This window comes from Doryrhamphus excisus, chromosome 8, assembly GCF_030265055.1.
Source record: "Doryrhamphus excisus isolate RoL2022-K1 chromosome 8, RoL_Dexc_1.0, whole genome shotgun sequence".
In the NCBI taxonomy this organism is placed as follows: domain Eukaryota; kingdom Metazoa; phylum Chordata; class Actinopteri; order Syngnathiformes; family Syngnathidae; genus Doryrhamphus; species Doryrhamphus excisus.
Window position 1 is genome coordinate 20,334,856 of NC_080473.1, and position 21,779 is coordinate 20,356,634.

General features: G+C 40.2%; 1 protein-coding gene across 7 annotated transcripts in view; it reads left to right on the forward strand.

The window, feature by feature from the left end:
- The window catches only part of robo1 (roundabout, axon guidance receptor, homolog 1 (Drosophila)), a 379,506-nt gene that overhangs the window by 159,084 nt on the left and 198,643 nt on the right, over positions 1-21,779 (forward strand). For 6 of the 7 annotated variants that reach the window (XM_058080084.1, XM_058080085.1, XM_058080086.1 and 3 more), the window contains one exon: positions 19,537-19,626. The exons of the other annotated variant lie outside the window; for it this stretch is intronic. In XM_058080084.1, coding sequence (XP_057936067.1) covers positions 19,537-19,626 — 90 coding nt within the window. The remainder of the gene's footprint in view (positions 1-19,536; positions 19,627-21,779) is intronic. 7 annotated transcript variants of the gene reach the window in all.

Consider the following 21,779-nt stretch of genomic DNA (forward strand, 5'->3'; position numbering starts at 1 on the left):
GCGTGGGTTTTCTCCGGGTACTCCGGTTTCCTCCCACATTCCAAAAACATGCTAGGTTAATTGGCCACTCCAAATTGTCCATAGGTATGAATGCGAGTGTGAATGGTTGTTTGTCTATATGTGCCCTGTGATTGGCTGGCGACCAGTCCAGGGTGTACCCCGCCTCTCGCCCGAAGACAGCTGGGATAGGCTCCAGCACCCCCGCGACCCTCGTGAGGAAAAAGCGGTAGAAAATGAATGAATGAACTTGGGCTTTTGTGTTGCTGCCATCGCGCCACCACAAACAAGGCAGACAGGTTAGCCTTTTACACAGACAAAGACAGCATTTGATCCATATGCCCTGGAGTATGTAACATTCCGTGTCCTCTTCTGCCCTGTTTTTCCACATTGAAAAATTACTTTTCCCTCAGGAGTTTGTTCATCTTTGAAGCTGTGTTCGCTGGTTTGCTGACGGGATAACCCCAAAAACAACTGGTTTGAGTGAAACTTTGTGGAGAGGCACCACATGCACCAAACCTTACGTCTTACATAACATCTTACATCACTCTCCGTGAACCAAGTAGCTTGTCACAAACAGACAAACATGAATAATTTGGTTCCTGGTCCTTTTTTTCTCGTTTTGACTTGTGAATAAAGATGGCCATGTTCTTTTTTGGCCCCCTGTCAAGAAAATATTATATGTATTTTTGATAAAGATGCAAGTTACCATCACACTGGCATGCTTTATCTGATTATCTGCTCGATAATTCTCCACATGCTTATCACCATATTCAAATAACCTTGGGTGTCTGGGCATGTGAGTCTGTCCTTCACTATCTCAGTATCTCAGTCAACAGGAGTTGATCACCCCTCCCCTGGCATATGCCCCTTGACACTCCCAAAATGGTCACGATATGCACATTTGTTTAGTATATTTAAAGGAACACTGCACTTTATTTTGAAAATCCTCCACAATCCTTATATGAGACATGAACACACATGTCTTTCTTTTTTTAGTAGCCACGTTTACATGGACCCAAATATTCCAATTCCATTCGGGTTATTTGCTCAAACGGAAAGAATGTAACCTTTGTATACACCTCATTCCGAAAGAAAAGCGCCAATCCGAATGAATATATAATGGGATTCCCAGGGGTGGAATATTCCTTTCCCCAATCCGATTGAGGTATCTTGTACCCGCTCAAACGGAAAGTTGTCAGACTGCGTTCATTTTTCTTCTTCTGTTGTTTATTGGCGGTTGGCAAGCAGCTTTGGTGTGCATTAGCGCCATCTGTGGAACAGAATCTAAACCCTTCTATACGCCAATCACAAGTCCAGTTTTATTAAAAAAGAAAATACATATCTATATAAAACATGTGCTGAGCTTAATTATAAAATATTAGCAAGATTGAACTTTATCTTTTCCTGTTCCCGGGTGCGTTCTTTCAGCGAATGCTGAGATATGACGTAACACGCAGCTCCAGATGTTCTTCGATTTAAAAAAAAAATGGAGGCGAGCAATCGGCACTGGACTGCTAAGGAAAGTTTGTTTTTGATTCAAACTAAATTTCAAGACTGGACGAAGGAAAAACTGGCAATACGGAGTTATTCCAACAAGTGAAAGAAAAACTCGAGGATGTCGGTATCACGTGATGTTGGTGTTTACGCTTTACTGGGCATGCCCCATTGACTATTCTGGTTGATTATAGCGGTGCATTGGAATATTCCTTTCCATGTATACCATTGCTGTCGGAAAGGTCATTCGGAAAGATTCCATTCGGAAAGAGAAAATCTCCTCATGTAAACATGGCTAGTGTGTTCTAAAGATATAAAAACAGCTAAAAAAGACAAGTAATGGAAAATTATCTATTCCGCTTATAAAGCCTTTGGAAAAAAACTCACCAACAACGCTCTTTACATATAATGTGCCGTGCCTATTAACCAAGCTACAGCAACAATGTTACTATAATTATTAACATTCATACACTGAAGAAGTACTTGCCAGCTCGCTAGCAATTAGCTTCACTACACACTCTCTCAAAATGCCTCAGGGCACTACCGGAAGGTAAAGCTACATACTGGAGTTGCTGCTACTGCTGTGTTGTTTTTGTTTTTTGAGTTTGTATAAGTTAACACTGCGGCTAGCATTTGTTTCTGTGTTGCTATGTGAAATTAATGCACCCAGGAAGGAAGTAAGACAACATATTGTAAATTAATTCATTCATTTTCTACCACTTATCCTCATGAGGGTTGCGGGGATGCTGGAGCCTATCCCAACTGTCCCACCCACATTCATACCTATGGACAATTTGGAGTGGCCAATTAACCTAGCATGTTTTGTATGCAAACTCCACACAGACATGGCAGAGGGTGGGATTGAACTCGGGTTTGTTAGCTGTGAAGTCTGCGCGCTAACCACTCGACCACCGTGCAGCACCTCATATTGTAAATATTACATGTTATTGCCTGTGACTACTGCACATGGTCACATACATAAATGTCGTTGGGGGGGTTGGAGGTGTTTTAATAGCTGGTTGTACACAGGTCCCATTATGTGCGTTAATTACCTTGCATTAATTATGTGCATTAATCAAAATTCCAAAAAAAGTGCAATTTTCTTTTCAAGAAAAACAGCCCACATCTCACTTTTTGTTATAGTTATCAAATTAAATACTTATTAATATTAATGTGACTGGGCAGCAAATGGCCCCGGGGCGGACTTTGGATACCCGTGTCTGATGTGATGCTTTGTTAAGCAGGAAGGAAACATACTTATCGACAACTGAACACAATCTGGTAATGATTGACGGTTCGAACACTAATGAGTGCCGCTGTAGTATAGATTTTACAGTACATGATGAATGTTATTGTCATCTGTGCGACTGTGAGTTTGCTTGGAGCCTCCATCACTTGGCAAGCATAAGAACCAAATGGCCTTGGATTTTTGTTTTCCAACAATGTGAAGATTCATGAAGTCTTCTCTGTTGTAATATTTAACTATATCTTCCTGTGTGGGCGGGGGGGGGAATATAAGCATTTGGAAATCCGCTTTGTGAAAAGACTGTTTTTTACGACTTTTCTTACAGCTGATCTGCTGTTTTGGTCGGGGTGGGGGTGCTCTGCGTTGGCCTGGACCACCAGCAGAGCATCATGCTGAGAGTCAAATCGAAAATGACCTGCAAAACATTGATCTGCTTACAGAACTCACGGCTCGCAGGTGTTGCAAGGACATTTTTTTTTTTGCAAAAGTACGACTTCCATCTTGTGTTTAATGACATTGTTTGCTCTTCCCTTTGGCGCTTCGGTCCAAGCTTTACTTTTATTGAGGACATGTGGACTTTACTGCTGAAATTCTACATAGGTGGTCCGTTTAGGAGCTTCAGTGATTTTTTGTGTGTGCTTGAACCGTAACCTCGAGAGCCAGGAGAATCCCAGCCAGATAATCAATAACATGCACTTTGGATTAGCATGTAGTATCACAGGTGTGTGTGTGTGTGTGTGTGTGTGTGTCCATGCCTCAAACAGTCTTTTTGCAACACACAAAAAAGATTGGTTTTCTACGCTTATTACTGTATTTTTAAGCGTATATACACACATTGAAATAATCCACCGTCCTGCACATGAACTCACAGTAAACATCAAATGTGCATGCGTCTGCGTACCCGAGTGCTTGTGGGAAGTGTGCGCACAAGAGATAAATAAAATATGTCATTCTATTTTTAACCCTTTGCCACTTAGACGCTTTACATCTTTTCGCTTCTGGAATATTTTGGCCCAATTTGCTTGACAAATGCGATGACAACTCCTTGTTTTGTCCTGGTGTGTTTGCAGCCACACACACACACACACACACACACACACGCACAGTGGATCAGTGGAAGTGAAGGAGCGCCCACTGTTGTCAGTTAGTCGCCTTTTGCCCAGGCTTTGGTTCCGTGCCCTGACATCGCCTCCTGGTGATGGATGAGGCAGATTATAGGATTTACGGCCGATTTACTTCACTCTGGATGCTAATAGAAGTCAAAGGAAGACGGCGGCTGGATGCGTGTCGCCATTCTGTATGAGGCCTTGGATGAAACTTTTTGAAATATAACATACTTTGAGTTAAAAGTACCTTGTTAACTTCTACCACAGTACTTAAAGCAGAAGTCATAGTTTTATCCGATAGATGGCAACAGTGACATTCTATTCACTGCAAATAGCGTGAATTACACCATTGTTAATGAAGTGTGGCTTGAATCCTGGGACTGTATCGGAAAGACCAGATGGAGTCCAGACACTCTCTATCTCACCACAGCCTCACTCGTCATCAGAAACTGGGCCAAAACCAGTAGGAACCTCAAAGGCACATGTTCCACTGTGTTTAAGGAATGTTTGATCACTGCTGACCAAGACCGATGATGTCAAAATCAGGGTCGGGTTTACTTCCTGCTTCCATATACAATGGTTCCTATGGTTTCGACTACCCAAGAAAACCAAATTGTAGAAAAAAAAAACACATACCTTTTTCCCCATAAGAAATCATTAATCCAATTAATACATTCTTGACACCTAAAATATCAACACAAAATACTTTTTTTTTTATTGAGAACATGGGGCGGCACGGCGGTAGAGTGGTTAGCGCGCAGACCTCACAGGTAGGAGACCAGGGTTCAATTCCACCCTTCACCCTCGGCCATCTCTGTGTGGAGTTTGCATGTTCTCCCCGTGCATGCAAAACATGCTAGGTTCATTGGCCACTCCATATTGTCCATGGGTATTAATGTGGATGGGACAGCTGGGATAGGCTCCAGCACCCCCCGCAAAGCGGCAGAAAATGAATGAATGAATGAATGAATTGAGAACATGACAAAACCAACACCAACACAGGGAAATCTTTTTTTGCGCAATCCTCACTAGGGTCGTGGGCATGCTGGAGCCTATCCCAGCTGTCTGGGTACACCCTGGACTGGTCGCCAGCCAATCACATATAGGGCACATATAGACAAACAACCATTCACACTCACATTCATACCTATGGACAATTTGGAGTCGCTAATTAACCTAGCATGTTTTTGGAATGTGGGAGGAAACCGGAGTACCCGGAGAAAACCCACGCATGCACGGGGAGAACATGCAAACTCCAATGGGTGGAATTGAACTCGGGTCTCCAAGCTGTGAGGCCTGCGCACTAACCAATCGTCCGCCGTGCAGCCATCTCGAATGATACAGTGCAGTTCAAACGGACGAGTGCATTAATAATGTGTAAACTAAGTATCGGCATCAATGAAAGGGTACAAATACTAATACTTATCACATACTACAGTATTAATTGGCCCTGTACCCTAAAAAAACGCCCATGAATGATACGGGAAAAGGCCGAAATGATACTGTGTCAACGCCCAGGGCAGTGATACTGATAAAATATAGAGTTTAACCATGTCCAGTATCAGCCCCCGTAGCTGTCGCTGCTCTGGTATCGTGCCCGTGAAACAACCAATCAGAGAACAGCGCACGAGTGCTTAGTACAGGGGTGTCAAACTCATTTCGCATCGTGGGCCACATACGGCCTAGGGAGATGTCAAGTGGGCCGGACCATTAAAATTATACCATACTCTGCTATAAATAACCAAAATATCATGTCTTTCCTTTGTTTTGGTGTAAAGAAGCACTTTAGGAACATTAGGAAAATATTGAAATTTAATGAACTATCCTTTTACAAAACATTTCATGAAACACCTCATATTTCCTTAGACAAATGTGCAATTTACTTTTATCATTCACAAATATGCATTGAAAATTTGTTCACAAAGGTAGGTTGTCCCAAACATGCACAAAATTTTGGGGTACCCTGGTAGTTTTTCGCTGTGATGAGTCTCGTAGTGGCGTCGAATATTATATTCCTTCAATACCGAAACTTGTTGCAAACACACCAAGCACAGAGGTTTTCCGTGCATCTCTGTAAATAAATAGGACGTGGTCCATTTTTCTTTGAAAATTCTACACTCCTTATCTACTTTTCTCCGTTTGGATAACGACATTTTGGCTAATGAGGGTGTAGCGGAGAGGTAGAGACCAAGGTATTAACAACGTCGTAACAAGCAGCAGATGGCGCATTGATACCGTCTGCTGTTTTCAGTCTGTCTCAGTGATGCGGCTTGTCTACTACTCTGATGGAAAGAGTGCGCCCCTTAGCGGATAATCCATGAATTGCAGCGTATTAAAAATATTAATTCCATGTCTTTTATGCATTTTTTCCACTTTCAAATTATCCTGCGGGCCTGATCGAACCTCCTTGGGGGCCGGTTCCGGCCCGCGGGCCGTATGTTTGACACCCCTGGCTTAGTACCTAGTGCTTCTCCAGTCACCAAAAAACCCAAACTTGATTAATGGAACTTTAATTATCAGACATTGATATAAGATAAGACTGTTGATAGAATATTATTGTTGAAATATTTTTGCAATTATTGTGTTTACACTGTTTAGATATAATACATGTAATAAACTGAACATTTTCTGGAAACAAAATGGTCTTTTGATTAAATAGTACGTGATAATAAGCTCATGATTAAATAGTATGTGACCTTCGGTCTCGGGCTGATACTGGCACGCCTATAATTACGTAACCTATAATTACGTGCGGCATTGTACTTTAACTGAGACAGTATATGATAGCCGAGGCAAAAAAACAAAAACAAAATCAAAGGTGTCAAAGGAAAAATACCTCTGTATTATTCCTTTGACTGCATATTCATGAATGTGCAAACAATGTTTTTCTTCCCTCTTCTTCTCATCCAAAGTGTCCATAAGAGCCTTTAAATGTTCTCAAATGCAAACAAAGAAGGGAATCCACCTTTATGACAAATAATTTCCATACATTTTACGGATTTTGTCAGACAACAATGCCAAAGAACAACATATTACAAAGTATACACATCTTAATAGGCTTACTTTGCATTGAATGGTTCACTTTTCCCCGACACTTTTTTTTTTTTTTAAAGGATCCGCTTTCCTCAAAAAGTGACTTTCAGGCTGTAAAATGAAGTCGTGTTGGAAATGAAGAGCCAAAATGAAATTGCTTTGAGTTGACAATTGGAGCAAACAATTCTAAATTCTAAATGGTCCTTGGATGCTTTTCTCACACATTGATTGGATCCCTTGAAAGCTCAAGCATAAAAACCTGGCCGTAAATCTTGTTTGGTTTTGTTTTTTGTTTTTCTATTTGTAAGAGCTTCTGTTGGAACATTATTCCCGATGGTACGATCCGTTACCATTCATGTTCACATCGCATGCTCATCACTAAAACTGTGGTGGTAGAACTTTTATATCAGTTTCATTTCATTTTAAGCAGGGCGGGGTACGGCCATAACTTTTTTAATTTCCAATAACATACTGATATTGATCTGCAGGAGTCATACATACATACATACATAAATACATACATATATGGCTTATTTTGTAGGCTAGATCAAATTATGTATCTGGGGTGGCAGCTCGGCATGTATAGAGAGATTCAAGGTGCTCATGAAGCGTTTAAAAAAACGATATTATTCAACATCGACATGGGATGGCTCTTGTCTGTCTGTCTTGTCATTCAGTGGGAGTTAAATGTCAAGTTTTATATCTTTTTCAGACGTTCAACGGAAAAACTGCCACACTCCTGCTCCTCGTCACTTAGCAAGTTAGCACACGATGCTGCATCCAGCCGTTGCTGCATAGACATGCCGGGGTGGAGGATTGAATTGACTGCTTGTATCAAAGTGCCAATATTGGAGAGTTTAGACGCAGGGGTTAGCAACCCACGGCTCCAGAGCTGCATGTGGTTCTTCAGACTCTTTGTTGTGGCTTTGTCGTTATTTTTTAACACCACATCTTTGTAATGAGTTTTTTTTTTTTTTTTGACTTTCTGACTAGTGATTGGATGAGATTGAGGAATGGAGGCGGGACAGCTATTTGGGCTGCTTTGGTTGGGATGTGAGAGGTCCCCCCCTCCCAGGACTGCATGATGGACAGATGCCTTTGTCTTGTCTCTTTCTCTGGCTTACATTTATGCTTTACATGTGGCGAGAAATAACAGCTTGTTGTATTTTGCTGTTAAAACTGCTAAAATTAAGAAACATTCTAACTTTTACAAATTTATAAGTTATTGTTATTAAATTATGTTTTTTTTTTGCGGCTCCAGTCTATTTTCCTTTAGTGAGCGTTTAATGAGTTGTTGTATTCTGCTGTTAAAACTGGTAAAAAAAAAAAAATGGTAAAATTAAGAACAATTCAAACTTTCAAAAGTTTATAAGCTATCGTTTTTAAATTATGTTTTTTCATTATTCTGTTTTTTTTTCTATTTTCCTTTAGTGAGCGTGGGAATAATATGGCTTTTTTGATAGTAAAGGTTGCCAACACCTGGTTTAGAAGCAGGCTGAAATAATCTGGAACTATTTTTTTTTGTCCATATCGGCTCAATATCCATAATCAATATCAGATCGGGGGCCCCCGGTTTTAACCTGCTCCCTAACTCTAACTAAAAACGTCAAAGGTTGTTTTTACAATCACTCTAACATGGTGCATGAAGAATGGGCTTCTCAGGCCAGGTGGAACGCTTACACAAAAATATATTATATGAAAAAATATATTATCATATATTATTCATATTCCTTAAGTAAACAAATATTTTAATGATAATGATCATTGAATTATGGGATAATTTCTATTTGAACTATATAGCTAATATTTGTCATTTTGTAGTCAACAGATTGATAGCTCAGTTATCTTCAGCTTGGCTGCCGGTGAATAAAGAAGCGGTAAAATGTAAGCGCCAGGAGAAAAGTACAAATGTAGGTTAGAAGAAGATAAATAGGAACACTCGCTCTTCTGGCAGGAATAATCATTCTGAGGTTTCTTTTAGCTTTGCACTTCACGCCATTGTTCCAACGCATTAAAACCACATCAGCACATTTTTACGTTCACGTTTGACAGAATGAGTTCAATTTGTGTTTCATTACTCTTTTTGCTGATGAGACAGTTTTGCATCTCAAGGAAGCATATAGCGTTAGGTCGCCACTGGATGACGGAATCGTGTTTTTCTTCCATTTCGGTGATGAGGTGATAATTATAGGAGAGTCCTGCCACCCGCGATGTCGGAACATCCTTACGCACCAGGCGCCGTGACCCGCTGCCAGTTAAGCAGCGACGTCGCGGCTCTGGGAGCTTTATGAGCTTTAACAGGAGCACATGTGAAGATTGGGACAATTTGGCTTCATGGGGTGAAGATGCTGACATCTTTGATCCATCTTGGATTGATGTGGTGCTTCTGTTTTTGGGTTGTTGTTGCTTAGACAATCCTCTGATTGAACCCCTATTAAAAGCTATACGTCCTCTACATACAATATCACTTTAATGGCTCAGACACATAGTTCACTGTAAGGTTGTGTGTGTGTGTGTGTGTGTGTGTTCTTCCACAGAGTCAACATAAAAGTAGTTTTTCTATGGGTTTGAAGACACCATGCTTGGTTACACCCTTGCGGCAAAGTGGGTGGGTGTACCTCCTTATAAGTTGTGCACATAAAGAATGACATCATGAGATTTATGAAAATAAAATAGAATGCCACAGTCACAAAAAAGTGAACTTTTGGAGGTTAACTGTTTCTGTGCTTTTTAAAACAGTCAGTCTGAGGTTGTATTTCTTTTTAGAATTGCACGGCGGACCGCATTGAATGCCCTCGTGAGCTGTTTAGGACCCACCGGACTGGAGGTTGCCCACCATTCGTTGAGCCTTAGGTTGAACCAACAATACAGTATATAATATTTTGACCTTAAAATACTAATACTACTTTGCCTTATGATGAAATACAGGAAGCAGAACTGGAGGTAGCAGACATGAGGATTGTCATGTCTTTGGGTCAAAGACATTAATAATTCATACGTTTCACAAGTTAGTTAAAATGAAAGTCATAAATAGCTAAAAGTTGTAATAAATATTGTTAAAAACACTAAGGTTAAAAAGTTTACAGTGTGAGACATCTTCTCTAGAAGGTATCGTTTTGGGCCACTAGAGAGTGCTCTCGCATATAGACAAGCTTTGTCGTTTTTCTCTCGGTGAAAAGCAGGTTGGCCTCACCGCAGAAACGAAACGAGAAAACCCTCATAAACATGCTGAAAGTTGTTCAAAACACTTGTTTCTTGGGAAATTATCGTCTTTGTAAGTATATTGGTGTATAAAGTACTTAGATGCATCTGCTTTTTCAAATGTTGTACTTGTTTTGTCAAGTTCGCTAACTTCATGCTATTGCTAGTTTGCATTTGCAGTTGGTGTACGTGTGTTAGCGAACTGTTAGCTGATGTGTATTTAGCCTACAACATGAGCAGTATCAAAACTTCATTTTATTTTTTCTATATGTTTCAGTTACCACATATTTTTTACAAGAAAGCTTCATAAAGCAAGAAAAGCAAGCCTTGTATGCGGAGTTTTCTTCATTGGTTCGCTGCACAGGGATGCTGAGGTTCTCATTGGGAGTGACCAGGATGGATAGGATCAGGAAGGAGTACATCAGAGGGACATTACATGTTAGAGGCCTTGGAGATAAAGTCAGTTATCGGCCAGACTGAGATGGTTGGGACATGTCCAGAGGAGAGATAGTGAATATATTGGTAGAAGGATGCTGCCAGGTAGGAGGCGTAGAGGAAGACCAAAGAGGAGGTTTATGGGTGTAGGACATGAGAGAGGACATGAGAGAGACAGATGCATATTGGTGGACCAGCATGGACACATGCAACGTTAACACATTCAACATGCTAACGAAAGTCATATTGTATATTATCTGATATCCATGCCAAAAATAATGCTTTTTTTTATTTTTTACAGAATTGCATGACATGCAACTTGAACAAAATACTCATGTAAATACTTCAACACTATAAATAAAATAATGAAATAAAGTCCACCACAAATTGTCAGAACAGTAAAAGTAAAACAAACAAAAAAAAAAAACACCTGCAATTCCGGTGTTTGTGAATGCACCTGGCTTGCTTTGGCCGTGATTGGTGGATAGCCAGGAAGTGTTGTGTCGCGGACAATGACGTAGAAATGTGTGCATGGTGTTGGAAGTGAGCACTGCTGTTGGTGTGTTAAGGTCGGCCATAAAGTTTTAAAAGAGCGCCAGACTTTGGGCGCCTGTCAAGATTATGATATGTGCAAGATGTTACTTCCACAATATCATTTTTTTTTTTTTTTTAGGCACCGTTTTTGACGGTTTGGTGCCCTTTTCATGACTTTTCATGACTAGTATGTAACAATTAGATCTAGGTACGTCAGCTTTCATGATATACTGATGCTACACTGCAAGTAATAACTAGAATAATGCCTAAGATATGCCTTTATTCGTCACTCAGTGGGGAAATTTGCATACTTACTTACTACTTACTTTTAACATATCAGCGGATTAGCCTCCCATGTTGTGGTACCGATGGCGTCGCTGCGATTGTTACTATTCAAAGTGTGTTCTGTGCATTTATAGAACTTTGTTGCTTTTTGTTTTTTGGGGGCCATCTGTGTTGGTCCTAATGACTTAATCAGGAATTACTACTGCAAATAGACTCGTATTACTGTAAAGGCCATTGCAAATCTTTACAGATGCTTTTAAAGTGTCCTCTGTAATACTGTAATACTTTGAACTGAGTACTCCGTGTCGCAGGATCAAAGTGCACAGAAATAATGCACACCACATGAAGGCATCGTCGCGGCCATATTAGCACCAGATGTGCAACACTGGCCTCCGTCTCTGCAATGCATGACAGCAGTGGATTTAACGCAATAAAACGTTGAACAACTGCATTTTGAGCGCTACGATGCGTGCAAAAGAAACCGTGGCCGCTTCTTAGAAATCAAACACACTGCATGGTAGTCATTTGCGTTGGATGTTTATGTGCTGAAGGTTAGGTAAGGCGATACGCTGCACCTGAAAAGATGGAATTGGGATCATGATGAGCTGTGAAGGTTGGGTGGTGTAAAGAGCACACATTTTTTGTGCTGCGCGGTGCCTCTGGCCCCCGACTGTTCATGTGACACCACATCAACAAAACTGCTATGATTTTATATAGTGTGCGTATGCAGGGATGAAGAATCACTAAATTATCATTTAGTGCATTTTAGAGGTGATTTATTTGTGTATTCGCATTTGTGTTAATTACCCATCGCTTATAAAAAATGAAACCAGTAGTTGACGAATGTCTTTTGGCCAGAGTTGAGGTTGCATTTCAGCAGATGTTTTGACTTAAGCGCAATCGAATACTGATGTTTTTGCTGTCAACTTCATTAAATAGATCATCATTAAGGGGGATTTTGTTCATTAGGCTGAAACAGCCTCTTAAATTAATAGTTGATTTATATCACCATTGCATAAATGATCAAAAAGGACTTCTTTTAGTATTAAGTTTCGCATTAAATATGCTGCCACTCCAAAAGAGCATGTTTACATGGCTTTTGCTTTAATTCGTTTTATTAAGGATGAATGGAGCGTAGCTGGCATCTTGCAATTGGAAGCAAAACATGCTCAAACACGCCATGAAACACTGATATCAAAGCCAATAGTCCAGATTGTTGCAAAAGTGCCACTTGCATTGCTCTGGTAAGACGCTGTGGCGAGTGCCGATCAGGCTGCAGAAACTCAAACTTGAAGTGTTCCAGCATCAAAAAGAGACACACGGATTATTGCGATAGCCAGATCGACACGGCGCGAAGCTAATGTGAGTTTACAACAGATATTACAAGTCCTGCCCGTGCGTTTTGCTTGATGGCGGCCATGTTTTTCTACCAATCTTGCTCCAAATTTACACACATGACTGACATTGCTCGTCCTCTAAAGGTGTGTACCCAATTTGGTGGGGTTTTTGGTGGGGTTAGACACCATAAAAGGCATAGAGTGCTTTGAGCTTTGTGACAAATTTCAAGTGTCAAATTGTATTTGTCAGAAAAATAGCAGCGGCAACACTGTTCAGGTTCATATTTTGAGAGGTTTTCATTCTTTATGTGCAGTGGTTGAGGAGTAGAAGAGTTGGTTCACAAACAGGGGTGTCCAATCCGCAGTCATTTTCTAACACCAACAGGTCAAGGTCATGCTTTTATGAGGAAATAAAAGTTATAAAGTTGAAATATTAAAGTGAGATGGTAATGGTTTTATTTCATTTGAACATGCATTAGATTACAATTGAGTGCATCCCATAATCAGTTCCCAGTTCCACGAAAGGAGTAGGAGGAAGCAAAGCTTATTAAATCCTACCCCTCCATCTGGTACTTTTACAATCACTAACTGTTACATTTGTTCACTTCCTGCTTTCCTCATTATAATTTGTTTATTTGTTTTGTTTTTTATTAATTCAATTAATTTTTGTTTAATTTTTATTTTATTAATTTTTATTTTATTAATTTTTTTATTTTTTAAATTTTCAAAAAAAAAATTTAAAATTGTCACGTACCGAAGTAGGTGATAGGAGCATCCAGTGACATAATGGGTACCACAGTAAGTGTCAATATAGTGATATATATAGCACATCATGACTGGTTCAAGACTCTTAATTTATTTCGCAAACATCGACTGCTTGTATTGTTTCTTGAATTGATGTGTTTTTGAGTCAAAATATTATGAAAAACCAACAGAAGAAAGTAGTATTTTTTTTAAATATTAGGTTTTGAGAAAAGTTATAATGAATAAAGTCAAAAATTGTAATTACAAGAAGAAAATTTACAATATTATGAGGAAAGATAAGGTCGTTTTCGTGGCATAGAGGGGAAATATTGTAGAAAAAAAGGATGTTTTGATGGCTTTATGACCTATAACTACCGTGGATGGCCGTGTCAGCATATCAAGTGGAAACAAGTTTAATGAGCTGATTTCATAACAGGATGTTTTGAGAAGAGTTTTTGAGCTCGCATAGTACAGTGTTACTCACGCTCGTCTTAGCCTCGAGTTGCAGTTTGACTGTGTCTCTAAAGTCTTTTGGTTGTTTGAAAAAAATGGCTTAACCTGTCAGCACAGTCAGACAGCAAGTAGTCACGCAGGAAATCTCCATCCTGCCTTCATCCTTAAGAATTTTTCTTAACTTTCCCGAGGCATTTTCTGTCATTTCTCTTTTTTTTTTTCACTCGGCAACCTAATCAATTTCATCTCCGCTCACTTTCTGACACCTCATTTGTCTTTGGTTTAGCATGACACCGCTATCCCCACAACGCCAGAGGCAGCAAGGCGGCTCGTCCCACCGCTTCCAGTCCAGCAATGGCGCTCGCATTCCTTCTTCACTTACTTTGTGGCTCTTTTTCTCACCAAGATCAAAAGACAACATTTTTGGCACACTCTTTTGGCCTTTTTCTTTGTAAGGGGACTGAACGCAGTGTTGTGGTTTTCTGCTTTAAAATAAACAAAAAAAATCATCTTTATGGGATGTTGTGTTCTCACAGACGTCCTGTGTTGGGATGCCGTTATTGATCTGCTAGACTGCTGCCATTTTTATTTGACAAACGTCCTGCCGTAAGCCCCTAATTTGTCATTCAAACAGCCTTGTGGGCATTGCTGGTCTGTGTGTAATCAGCCAGTCCCGCATTCCACCCCGGTCTCAAACCAAGGTCCACAGAATGAGAGTCCAGAGCGTGAGTCATTGAGTTAAAAGTCCAGACTGCCGACTTGATGTTTTCAGGTGTCAGGGAGTAAGGTTTACCAACGTACATCCGCTTTGCCACGCTGGCTGACATCTGTTAAATATGGCAGTTTGCACAATGGCCAGTATAGCTTGCAGTATAGCACTGTTTTGTGAAGGAATTCATTTGTATTGCCATTTAAGAAGGGACGGACAGGGAAGACGGAGAAAATCAGTAAACACTTGGCTGAAGAGAGGACCTACAAAAAACAGACAGGGGGGCTGGGGGGGCAATAGCAACAACATCATCAATAAGTAATCTTAGCAACAACATCATCAATAAGTAATCTTTTTAAGAGGGGACAGATCATGAAAAAAAAACTCAAAGCCAGAACAAAACAAATACAACTACCACAACATCTAGGGGGGACAGATCAAGAACAGAATAGAGCCCACAACAACAACAAAAAAAAACATCAGCAGCAACAGCATCCATTAGTACTACTTTTAAGAGGGGACAGATCAAGAAGAAATACAGCAGCAACAACATCAAGAACAAAATCAAAGCCACAACAAAACAAAAGACAACAGCAACCACAACATCCACTTGTACTTTTTTCAGAGGGGACATATCAAGAAAATAATAGACCCAAGAACAAAAAAGACATCAGCAGCAACATCCACTTCTAGTCTTTTTCAGAGTAGGAGCGATTCCAGAACAAAAAGCAGCAACATCCATTAGTAATATTTTAAGTGGGGGCAGATCAAGAAACCATAGGAGCCAGAACAAAAAAAAATTGCTCGTATGCAGGTTAAGCAACAGGTAAAGTACAAGAGAAGACATTTTCGGCAATTTTCACCAAACTTTGGCACATGGGCCTAAGACAGGGTTCTCAAACACGCGTCCCGCGGGCCAAATGTGGCCCGCAGGACACTAGTTTGAGGCCCCCGCCTTGATATGAAAGTTTAATGTTAGTGCGGCGCGCGCAAGTTTGATATGAATGCTGTATGGTATCATGTACCCAGAAAAAATTATTACGTTTTTAATAATGTTCATGTTAAAGGTTAAATAACTGTTAATAGTTATCCTCCCTATCCGTGTGGAAGTGGTAAGTTTTTGGCTATTTAAGTTGAAAGGAAATAACTCGAAGGCTACCGTTTAGGTGGCTAGCTCTCTAGTTTGCGAGTTAGCATGTGTCTCGAGACCCTGCAGTTGCGCAATATGTTGTAAATAAAAAGAGTATAAATGTGACTATAGTCGTGTTTTGTCATGTCTACAGGGCTCTAATAATGCTTTGTTCATTTTAATCGGAAAAAAATAATTTGTCTACCCACCAACTATATGTGGTTTCTTAAGTTTTAATTATTTTTAATTTTTATTATTATAATTATTATATTTATTTATTACTGATTGATTGATTTTCTTTATTCTTGATTTGTTAATTTATTTTTCGTCTTATTTTGTGTAGAAAAATAAAAAATAAGATATTTGAGAACAGTGGAATGTTTTATCAGAGCTTTTCTTGTAGAAAATTGGAACAAAGGCGAAGTTTTTTAAATTTTTTTGTTTTTAATAAATGCTTTAATTAATAAATGCGTTTTTTTTTTGTTTTTTTTTTGGAAAACCTGATGTGGCCCAGTCTCACCCAGACCTGAGCTTCAGTGGCCCCCAAGTAAATTGAGAAATCCTCCCCCTGAGTTGTTGCCCTGTACCAGTGACATGAGCAATAACAATAAAGTTGAATCTAATCTAATCTAATCTAATCTAATCTAATCTAATCTAATCTTAAGTGGGTTTCAAATAGAGGATAAGGGAATCTTAAAGAACCAAATCATAGAATGAGAACCAGATCGTTTATTCCTGACAACAATACCTAAATACAGACGTCCGGGCTTATCTGCAGTACCTGTATGCCTACAAGTAAGCGGAGCTGCAAAAAAGCACCCTTCCTTTCCCTGCCCGGCATTTTATACACTCAAGATTGTGTAAGAGGCTGGAGTCTTGTTGCAAAGCAAGCTGTCGTATGCGTACCCGATGTTTCCACCTTAGTCAGTTGTCACGTTAGTCCCTTTTTTGTGTGGGTGCGTGTATAAGTATCTTTTGTCTGTATTTGTGAGACTATGTGTTTGTTTTAGCTTTTATCTTTAGCTAGCAAAATTGACCAAATACCTTCAGGGACAAAAAAAATCTTGCCATGTGTTTGAATTTCTTTTCACTATTAGTGCTTACAGTACTCCCATGCATGATGAATAATACAATACAAAAAGTGTACTAGTACTAGAGAAATACGTAGGTAGACTAACAACTTTTGTTCTTTTCATTACATTTCACCCCACGATATAATACAAAAGGAAAGTCATCACCATGGAAGTGAGAAATTAGACATAAGCTCTTCCACTGCAAGCATCATCAAGGCTAAATATCCTATAAAGATTGGATTGCTCCACTATAGGGTTTAGGTTAGGTGTATAGGTTGTTGTGTCCAGCTACGTCTGTGCTCGGACTCAAACCCGGCTTTCATCCTTCCCCCACAAACGACTCACATGATCTGATTTCCAGCTTTTCTGTGCAAGCATCTGCTTTTTAATCATCCCTATATATCACTTCTAAAGCCTTTTCTTTTGTTTTTTTCAAACCTTTGTGGTGATTTCTTTGAAATGACTCGTTGCCATAATGACAAAGCGTTCTTTTTTTATGCATCACTAATGATGAATGGAGGGAAAAAAATCCCAGCGGCACACTCCAGCATTGTGTAGAACATCTTCCAAGAAGTGTTGAAGCTGTCATAGCTGCAAAGTATAGTCCCGTGTCGTCCATATTTTCACTTTTTTTTTTTTTTTTTTAGATAGAACGGCCACTTTTCGTCCAAATACTATTGCCTCCCGCCAAATGACACAATTTGCCCTGGAAATGTCATGCACTTTTTCTCCCTCAATACTACATGGTTGCTCCAAGATGCCCTCTGAGAAAATCCATCACGACGTGCATTTGCTCATATTTCTTCATTTTGACATGTGAACTTTTTATTCGACCGCAGTGGCATCAAAAACATTCGCTCACTGATGAGTCACAGTGCAGCTTTGAGGATTTACGTATTTGTCGTGGGCTGATGGGTCGTACATTTAACACACACACACGCACACACACACACACACACGGAGGCAGACAAGCACATTCCATGAGCATCCAGTCATTCCAAAACCTGGCAGGCTGCATAAATGGCATTTTCACCTTTGACTTGGAAAACTGCTTTAAAAAAAGTCTTTATAAATAAGAAGAGAACAGCATAAGCAATTTATTTAGGTAAAAAATGACTCAATTCCATGCAGGTTTCCATTTAAGCACAGTAATAAAGACGCTATGAAACTGAATATGTGTCATTTTGTGATCAAATGAGGGCCATCTCCATGGCAACTGAGTAAAGTATCATCTTATCAGCACAAAATAGTTTGATATATTTGTAATATACTTCATTGTGGCCTAGAAAGAGCTGCTTTGATCAGCATCGGTGATTAAGTCCTGATCTATTTTGGGTTGTGAACAAGTGACAAGTGTGAACACAATAATGGCGTCTTGGGGTTCTTAAGAGTCAGACAGCGCCCATTACTGTCGTGTCGTTGTGTGTGTTTGTGTGTCTGTCACGCTCGCTCTCGCGTGTGAGCTTTGTGTGGTTATTTTTGCTCTCCTGTAAGTGTACGTGTGTTGCCGTCTGTGGGAAAACAAGTCACAGAACTGCCTGATGACAAGTTGGCACCGCATGAAGTCATTAGCGTTTAGAACGTCTACTGTGTGTGCTTTTGGGTCCTTAATGGCCTAATGTGCCACGTCCCAGAATGTGCTTCATTAAGTGTTTATTATGGGATATCAATTAGTTTTTAAATCATTTTGAAGTATTTATTTAGCTTCAGGAAGTCATTATATAAGAACAACAAAGTGCTTGCCAAGTACCACCTTTATAGTTATACTTCATAACATACCAAATAATGAGTAAGGTCTTCAATAGAGCAGAACAGGACCACAGCACAACTTGAAAAATAGTGAACTCAATAAGTATAATAATAAGTCGCCGCTTACTGATGGTTTAGCTAATAAACACTTTATCACGGTGCATCTATTGTAACGAGGTATTGTGCTGTGCATGCAAAGTTTGTCCTTTTCGGGGGGAGGGGCAGGCAATGGTGGGCGGTGGCATGCAAAATGAAGAGTGGCCCGTGTGGTCACACCCTGCTGATCTCAAGCACCCTCCAGTGAAGTACCTCCCGTCTGGCCGCCTGCTGTTTATTAGAAGTGATGCCAGATCTCATTGAGAGGACAAATACTTCCGACAGATCCGGGTGGGGGGGGGTGTGAGTGGATGGTCCGTCTCTGATTAAGGTTGGCTTACCTCATCCAAATTAACCCCACGTTTCAGACCACAAAAGAGATGGAGCACGGCTGTGTGATTTATCCCACTCATGAGCCATGTACACCCTCTTTTACCCCCTCGCCGCCCCCTTTGTCCTGCCCTCAAGCCGCCTGTCACCGTGAAGACGACACAAAAGTCGGAGATGATTAGCAATTAACGCCGCATCTTTGTATTTGCATGTGTGGCGTTGTCAATCATGTTGTGTGTCACCCCCCCCTCTTTGACCCCCTCCATGGCCTGCCCATGTGCTCCCATTGGGGTGGCGATTGATACACTTGGAGAGGACCGTTTTCACACTCACTTAGAGCTTAAACAGCAGAGGAACAACAGAGGAACAACCTCCTGCTGAGACACATCACATCATCCACCGTCTTTTTATTCATCTCCCATCCTGATTGGTTTATATTTTGAAGATTCTTTAGTGTCATGGAGAGGTTCCAAAGATGGAGGCCGGCTCTTTTTTGTGTGTTTGCTCTCGGCCTCCATCACCAGACTGGAAGCGGCGTGAGGGCGTCCTGGTTCTCAGTCCCTGTGGTGTTATTGTTGACAGAGACGGGAGTGGCACAGGACGGGGTCGGAGAGGGTCTCACGGCGGCTCCTACCACTGAGCACGAGGATGACAACTCTTTGGGCTACACAGGTACTGATGCTGCTGCTTTGACACCATTGCTACTAATGTGCTCGAACTACGCATGTGGATACCTGCAGAGTTATCACATAGTCAATAAACATAAAACAATACTAAAATTCCACTTTCTGACACCATATTGCACATAGGCCCGTAAAGTGAAGCTAATTAAGACTATTTTTTGTCAATACGGTAGTCCCTCATTTATTGTGCTTCATTGGTTCGAGACCTGACTGTGGAAGTAGGATTCATTTTTTTATGAATGGAACATAGCATTACCCAATATAGTATGTAGATAAAATAACATAAAATAAGATGAAAATAAAATCATGCCCTTGCAAAAGGAGATGAGTGGGTGGTGGACAGGAAGTGATGCCAGGAGTTGAGTTTTAGCCTTTGGCTCTAATGTAGCTGGGCTACTGTTGCAGGGAAAGCAGTAGGACAATCTGACAGGGGCTTGCTAGGCCGCATGGCATAAGAAGGCCTAATTGACGATGGGCTCCAGGTGTGCTGGCCAGATGACCGGGATGGGGGGGTGGGGAGGGGGTATACTAACTCCTTATTTCTAAAATCACAAATACTTCAACTTGCTGATATAGTTCATCTTCAAACAGCTAAAATAATGCATAAGGCTAAAAATAAGCAATTAGCTAAAAATATCATCCAATACTTCTCTACAAGAGAGGAGAAATATGATCTCAGTTAAAAAGTACATTTGAAACACTTCTATGCTAGGACTACGTTATGCTAGCCATAGCATTTCAGTATGTGGAATCAAACTATGGAATGGATTGAGTAAGGAAGTCAAACAATGCACAACGATGAGCCAATTCAAGAAACAATACAAGCAGTTGATGTTTGCTAAATACAAGGATGAAGAGTCTTGAACCAGTCATGATGTGCTATATATATCACTATATTGACACTTACTATGGTACCCATTATGGCATTGGATGCTCATATCACCTTGTACTTCAGTACGGGACAAAAAATTACAAAAATTAAAAAAAAACAAAACTTAAACTGTATTATGGAAAGCAGGAAGTGAACAAATGGAACAGTTACTGATGGTAAAAGTACCAGATGGAGGGGTAGGATTTAATAATAAACAAAAATTAATTTAATTAATAAAAAACAAAACAAATAAACAAATTATAATGAGGAAAGCAGGAAGTGAACAAATGTAACAGTTACTGATTGTAAATTGTAAAATGGGATTTAATAAGCTTTGCTTCTTCCTACTCCTTTTGGACATGTGGAACTGGGAACTGATTATGGGATGCACTCAATTGTAATCTGATGCATGTTCAAATGAAATAAAACCATTACCATTACCATTACCATTACCAATCATCAAAGAGTCAATGAGTGAAATCGATACAGATCACATTAATTTTAATTAACTCTGTATGTTATTAGTGCTTCAATTTATTTCACTATTTCACGTCACTATTGGCCACTAGTCCCATAAAAGGAATAGTTAATTATTGGTAATGTCATGTTTTGGCATGCCTGCGCCGTGTGAAGGAATGACACTAAAGTGCATGTAGTACGAACCCCAGGTGATCGGCTCGTGATTGGTGTTGAAAGTTATTTTTCGGTGACTGCCAATCACATGCTTTAAAAAAAAAAAAAAACGTTTGATAATGCTCGGGGGCCGATTGATCGGAGCATTGCTATGGAAGTGAAACATAATGGAATGCGATTAATTGGATTTACATAATATACATTTTGGTATATTTTTCTTCTGACCTTATGGAACAAGTTAGTTACACAACCAAGGTTATTCACATGACCTCAGAGGTCGTTGAATGAATCGTTGAACTCTGGATGTTGCTGAGGATGAAGTGCATGTGCTTGTAGATGGACATCCCCAAGTTTTAAACAAGCGGGGATTCTGAACTTTTGTTTTCTTTCCCGATCTTCTCATTCCCGGACAAATGAAGCGTCTTTGTGTCTTGTGTGGTTTGCAGAGGTGGCAGCGTCATAAATATTCTCTATGAAGTCACGCTCATCTGGAGAAAGCAAAAAGCTGTCTCCTTCATGTGTGTCAGTGTTAGTGCAACGTTTCATAATGCCGCTCTCTCTCATCCGCCGCCTTCACACCGGTCACCCTCATTCATTATGGATGCCGTGCTCGCTGCGAAGCGCCTTGATATCGGGAA